General features: G+C 28.9%; 1 protein-coding gene across 1 annotated transcript; it reads right to left on the bottom strand.

Annotated features, from left to right (window-relative positions):
• Positions 1,679 to 4,054, bottom strand: LOC107629977 (B-cell receptor-associated protein 31). Its single transcript, XM_016332960.2, has 2 exons — positions 3,604 to 4,054; positions 1,679 to 2,324 (listed from the first exon to the last, which is right to left on the bottom strand). Exons 1-2 carry the CDS (start codon positions 3,884 to 3,886, stop codon positions 1,939 to 1,941), a joined length of 669 nt encoding a protein of 222 aa, XP_016188446.1. The 5' UTR covers positions 3,887 to 4,054; the 3' UTR covers positions 1,679 to 1,938.

The raw sequence follows: 7,232 nt of genomic DNA on the forward strand, positions 1-7,232 counted from the left end.
TTCTTTTTGGAGTTTTTTTTTTTGTTTGCACCAGGGTATTCATTAGGCCGGAAATCCAAAAGACTAATCTTTCGAGTATTGCAGAGATAAATTAAAGTGGGCAACCCTCTCAAGCAAGCAAATTCCATTTTCATTTAGGGTTGCACATGGATCGAATAATATCCGCATATCTGCGGTAATTATCCGCATCCGATCCGAATTTTACGGATATTATCCGATCCGCAGAGCCATCGGATCGGATCAGATTTGATCCGCACTATGATAGAATCGGATTGCGGATTTAGCAGTAATGTCCGCGGATCCGATCCGCAAATCCGCATATCCACACCTCTCATATAAATAGCATAGTTTAAGAAAGTAAACCCTAATGTGATATGAATTTTAGTGTGTTGTTTTATGAATTTTATGATATCTTGTTTTTAATTTTTTATGTTGTACTTCAACTTAGAATAATTAAACTTAAATCTTGTGTTATTAATTTTTTTTTTTGTTATTTAAGAGAACTTTTATTGATAATATTTTAGGAGTAAATAGGCTCAAACAAGTGAAAAATAAATTTTATGGATATTTTTTTGTAAAAATAACCAAATAAAACCTTAAAATAGTTTTTTTTTAATTATGCGAATATTCCCGATATCCGATCGGATCGGATTTGGCCTAAAAAATGTGGATATCGTATCCTATCCAATCCGATTCGATCCAATCCGTGTGCAGTCCTATTTTCATCTTCCAGTGTAGTTCTTGTTACTACATAGTTTGTTTCTCTTTCGGTCTTATGGCCCGTTGATGGAAAAAATTTGTATATCTCAAAATTTTCTAAAATAAAAATGTTAATCATTCTTAAAGTAAGATAGTAAAATATGTTATTTATAAAAACTACAAATTTAATAGTGATTAACTTTTTATTTTATTTCTTTACCAACTCAATCATCTCACTTTATATAACCTGATTTTGAATTTGTGTATACCAATTGTATATAAAAATATTTGCGTAAATAATTTTAAAAATCAACTACTAATCAACCACTACAAATAGAATGACAAATTTAGTATCTCACAATCCTTTTTGTTAAGTTTCTATGTAAATTTGATTGTTGAAAAAGGTTTGTGTCAACAATTTTAATCTATATTTGCTAGTATTTTAGTCAACAATTCAATCTCTATAATCCAGCAGTTTAACACTATAATTTTTTGCAAATAATTTTAAATATTATTAATCAAGTGCTGACCAATAATAATAAATTGTACTAATAGAACTGCTGTTAATTATTTGTCCATTACATTTTTTATTATTTTATTATGTAATATTTAATTATTTAGTTAAAAAATAAGTGAATCAATATATAAAGACTGATTTGGTAACTTCTAACTACACCTATAGTAATTTTGTAATCCAAAACAGTATGTTATCAATGGTGTTATGTTTATGTTTGAATGGTATTTGGTAAGCTGCATTGTTATTAGAACTTGGAAGCTTATATGTAGGCGTAGCCTCTGCTATGTGTAATTCTATATTTGCTGGTGTGCATCCCCTTTAAATTTGGGTGCATACTTCTACTCATAAATAAATATAGACCCTTAAAAGTTAAAATATTGTAGAATTTTTATATATAAATTTGAAGTGCATAATTACACATAACATTATTAATTTAGTATATTTTTATCCCATAACAAAATATAATCAAAATGTAGAATTATGTTATAAAAATGTATGTGATCAAGTCCTCACTATTACCATTATCACTATCAAGTATCAACAAAGGGGACCAGAAAATACCTATACATTATCCTTTAAGAGAAGTTTAGCACACTGAATCCACATACCTTCTTTCTGTTCTTTAGATATTTACAATGATCTCATCTTTTCTAATACAACATATGATGCTTAAAATGTTAAAACAGGAGCAGCTGAAAAAAAGGGGGACAAATTTGTCCTTCTCACATATTTTTCTTATTTTCAGCATGCAAAGAGCTTTGATCAATGGCCTCCAACTGACTCCGAAGGTTCTGATTTTCTTCCAAGAGGCGATCATATTCCATAAGGAACCCTTCGGATTGCTTCTTCAGAGCCTCTACTTCGGATTCCAAAGACTTAGCCTTACTTCCTTTTGCTTCGCTTTCGGTTTCCAAATTCTTGATTCGGGCCTTCAATGTCGCGATTTCTTCGGTCAGCGCTCTATGATCCTCAGAGGTGGTGGTGCTTTTACCGTCCTCGAAACTTCGGCCTTGTTTCTTAACAGCCTCCATGGTCTTTCGGAGCATGCGAAGCTCTCTTATGTAATGGTGCAACCTATCTATCATGAGGGAGAGGAAAAGCACAAACCCTGCACACAAATTACACATGAAAAATCAAGAACTAAATATATCCAAACTGAATTATAAACGGAAAACAAATAAAAAATAAAAAAACAGAACTACATCAATACCCTGCCCTCAAGTAACAACTAAACCACTCCACAAAGAGAGAAAGAGAAGAGAATACACCTACATTGATGGGATTTTACAAACAGAAATTTCAAAGGTAATTAAAACATGCAATGTGCTAAAGAATAAAACAAAAAATTGAGAATTATATTACATTCTACCCCTCTAAAGCAAGCAATGGTTTTTACTAAAAAAATTATCTTAAAATCAATTAGCATGGTGAACAATTAAACTGAATTTTAGCCGAATCTAATGCAATATGTTGCAGATTGTTTGATGAAAAGAACGAATCAAGTATTAATGCCAAGAGACCAATACAATCCTGATTTGGTATGAGGAAATGATATTTACTCAGAGAAGCCATCAAGCCAATACCATTAAACTCTGCCACTCACTCCTATCATAGCAAGCAAAAGTCCTTATTCAACACAATTTCAAAACCTTATATACAAAAAGCTAGTGATTTATCAAATTGACATATATCAGTGATATAAAGCTAGCATTTAACAAGTGACATCCCATCATGTTCTTAACATCCAATATTCAGAAAATCAACATTGTGTATGATCACACTGAGATTGTAATGGAACAGGCCAATTACCATGGATACGAAGACCTATGAGTTCTCTTAAAAATTAAAAGCAATCAAATACATGGGACATGCTGCTGAACAATAATTTCAATAGCAACCACTGCAGCGCATTAGGGGGGAAGTCTCATGTTCACATAAAATCATTTGATGTTCAAATTAATCACTAAATTAAATGGTTTTGAATTAATAATAAAATCTTCTTTTGGTGACTAAGTTTTAGTATAATCTAAAAACATCTTTACCAACATGCTATGGATCAGCACAACAGTACATATTATTTATCAAGTGACAGTTCAAAACTTCTAAATGATCTATCATACTTATACTATTTTCTAATTTTTTTTTTTTAAAAAAAATCAACATCCTATGCACAAAGTACCTAACAATTTGGGAAAACATGGGAAACCAACCATCAGTAACATAAAACAATTATAATATGAAATCAATGGATACATTTCAATTGGATCTATTTATAGTGTAGCAAATATATAACAATAATATGAAAATCAATAGTGCTACATGTATGTGTATATGTAGAGACTCATAAAATCTAGTATTGAAAGGGTAATTAATTAGTAGTTAGTTACCCATGAGAGAAGCTTCGAGAAGGTGCTTGGACATGAGGACTTGTTCGGTGGGATTGACAACACCGGCCTCAGCGGTACGGCGTTGGATCTTGGCCATACTGTAGAGGCTAGAAGCGAGGACGACGACCAATGTGGCGCCGACGGTGGTGACGACGATGGGGCCACGGCCGCGCTTGAGGCGATCCAAGGTGAGGATGAGGAGCTTCCTGAGTGGGGTCTTGAAAAGGAGAACCATGATCAGAAGCATTTCGCCGAAGATCGCGGCGTAGAGTAGCTGCAACATCTTGACTTATTAGTTATTGTAACTGCCTCTGGTGGTGTTTGAGAGAGAGAGAGAAAGAAAAGAGTAGATTGAAGAGGAGTGGGTGTCTACTGTCGGTGTTGTGTTGTTCTAATGAAGTCACTGCCCTCTCTGCTTCTTCGACAAGTGTTTAGTTCTTTGCTTCTGGTACTTTCCAAACCTGCCTTTTAAAACGTTTTTTTTTTAAATATTTTTTAGTAATCAAAATTTAATATTTTTAATAATATTACAATTAAATAATATTAAATAATATAAATGGTTGAAAGAAAAAAGAAGTTGGATAATATAATTAATGAATACAATTGGATTAAAAATAGAAAAATTAAAAAATATTGTAAAGGACATGATATAAATTAAAATTAACATTCAATTTCTAATTTTATTTTACATGACTTATGATTGTAGTTAGTACCATATATTTTTAACATATTACAACTAAATGATATAAAAAAATATAAATTGTTGAAAGAAAAAGATATGATATAATAAATGAATACAATTAGATTAAAAATAAATATAAAAAAACTAAAATATTATAAAGGACTAGTGTTAGAAATTTATTATCTAATACACATATTTAGCAAACTAACAAAAAAAGATTTGTGGTCATCAACCGAATTTTTTAAATACTTGTGCAAAAGAATAAAAGGCATGATATTATATGCTTGTTTGAACGCCATTATTTTGATAAAAAAAGATCTTTTTTTAATGAAAAAAGATTTTTTTTTTATTTTTTAGCGTGTTTGACAAATTTCGAATAGTAAAAGTAGAAGCACTAGAAAAATCAGAAAAACATCTTATTTAGAAGCTGTAATTTGTGCTTGTTTGGGCGCCATTATTTTGATAAAAAAAGATCTTTTTTCAATGAAAAAGTATCTTTTTTTATTTTTTAGCATGTTTGGCAAATTTCGAATAGCAAAAATAAAAGCACTAGAAAAATCAGAAAAACATCTTTTTTGAGAAGCTGTAATTTACATCTTTTTTTAAAAGATCTTTTTTTCTTAAAATAAAGATGTTTTTCATGTAATAAATAAACAAAAAAGTACTTTTATATTGTTATATTCAAATATAATTGATAGATAAAAACATCTTTTTGCATGAGATACCCAAACATAAAATTACTTTTACTTTTCCATAAGATCTTTTAAAAAAAGATAACTCGAAAAAAGATATTTTCTTAGAAGCTCACCCAAACAAGTCCTTTATATCTTTTTTTAAAAGATCTTTTTTCTTTAAAAAAAAAATGTTTTTCATGTAATAAATAAACAAAAAAGTACTTTTATATTGTTATATCCAAACATAATTAATAGATAAAAAGATCTTTTTGCATGAGATACCCAAACATAAAATTACTTTTACTTTTTCATAAGATCTTTTAAAAAAAATAACTCGAAAAAAAATCTTTTCTTAGAAACTCACCCAAACAAGCCCTATGTGAAAATAGGGGATAAAGAAGAGGTGTGAAGTGGATGTTGATTTATATAAAAAATATAAAGAGTAAGTATGAAAGAAGATGATTAATTGTGTTTTATTACTCAATTTATATTTATTAAAGAGAAATAATATTAACAATGAAATCATATAGTATCATATATAAAAGTAAAAAGTAAAAGAATATAAAAATCATAGAATAACCTAAAAAAAATAAATGACATAAGAGTGAGAAGAAAAATGAAGAAAAATTCAAAGTTGCAATTTTATGTAACAATCATAAGAAAGAGTGAGTATAAAGAATTTTAAGTTGCAATTATATTTAATAATCGTAAGAAAGAGTGAGTATAAAAGAGGATGAATTATGTTTAGGAAAGTCTAGGGGGCAGCAACTTTATTAAATTTTGGCCAGCATGTAACCAGCAAAGAAAAGTGAGCCATTAGATAAAATCTCACACTAATCTCACACCGTTAAAATCATCATTGATGGCTATTTGATGGCTACAAATCACAAAAGTTATTGGCCCCTTAGCACTCCTCTTATGCTTATACCTAATAAAGAGAAATAATATTAATATTAAAAGTATATAGTATCCTATACAAAATAAAGAGTAAGAGAATATTAAAATTATAGAGTAACCTAAAAAAAATGTCATCAAAGTGAGAAAAAAAATGAAGAAAAATGAAAAAGAATCCTAAACTATAATAATGAGGTACATGAGAAATAGAAATAAATTTAAAAATAATTCAATTAGACACAAAAAGATTAAAAAATAATTCAATTAGATAAGTGATAAGCAAATGGTGCCACTTAGTTATTTATGCTGACATGGCATAATATTAGAAAGTTAGAAGACTAAGAATGCATTAGAACACTTCTTTCAACTATGATTTAATATATTATAAATAGACTTGTAGGTTTTTCTACTAAAATAAGAAACACAGATAAAAAGAGAAATCAAATTAAGAAAAAGTCAAGAATATGACCTAAATAACACTAGAATCACTACAACTCTTTTATATGATCTAATTATGTCAAATCCAAATCAATTAGACCGAGTGTATCCCATTTCAATAAAAATGACATCGAAATTACTTAATGATGGCGGTGCATAAACTCAATTCAGAACAAGCACACAAACAAAACTCAATCAACCAGAAAAACACATTCAAATTAATTTTGGATAAGAAAAAATCATGAATATGACTTAAATGACGCTAGAAATCACTACAACTCTCTCGTATGATCTAATTACATCAAATTCAAGTCAATGAGATCAATTACACCTCATTTAACTCATAATGGCACCAAAATTACTTAATAATAATGACATACAAACAAGACTCAATTAACCACAAAAATACATCTAAATCAATTTTTGGTCAGAAAAGTCATGAATATACGTTAAATGACACTAGATTTAGTGAATCACTACAACTATCTTATATGACTTAATTATAACAAATCCAGGCTAATGACAACAAGCACAAGACATGCACACTAACAAGACTCAATCAACCACAAAACACATGTATGTAAATTTTAAATAAAAAAAAATCGTCAATATATTGATCATAATTCTTGTTTCACTCTCTTAACAAGAACTTGTGTCACGGTTAAAAAATTTTAGTGTCAAAATTGAGAAACTTCTGTGTCGCAATTAAAAATTGTTATTTCATGATAAATTCTACATAATTCAAAACTCCTCCTTATCTTTATCATCATCTTTTTTTCTTTTATCTTTTCCTTCTTGTTTTACCTTTTCATAATTCTTGTTTTATCTTCTTAATAAGAATAAAAACAAGAAAAAATCAAATAAAGAGAAGAAACACATAATACTACAAAATTACTAGAAAAAACACGAGAAAAAGAAGAAAAAAAACAGCAACAGTAGCA

Source organism: Arachis ipaensis, chromosome B03, assembly GCF_000816755.2.
Source record: "Arachis ipaensis cultivar K30076 chromosome B03, Araip1.1, whole genome shotgun sequence".
Taxonomy (NCBI): domain Eukaryota; kingdom Viridiplantae; phylum Streptophyta; class Magnoliopsida; order Fabales; family Fabaceae; genus Arachis; species Arachis ipaensis.

Bases quoted from the DNA above. Each gene is read 5' to 3' on its own strand.
- LOC107629977 (XM_016332960.2), bottom strand. From the start codon at position 3,886: ATGTTGCAGCTACTCTACGCCGCGATCTTCGGCGAAATGCTTCTGATC. The intron at 2,325-3,603 runs GTAACTAACTAC...ATTTGTGTGCAG, and splicing joins TCTCGAAGCTTCTCTCATGG to GGTTTGTGCTTTTCCTCTCC.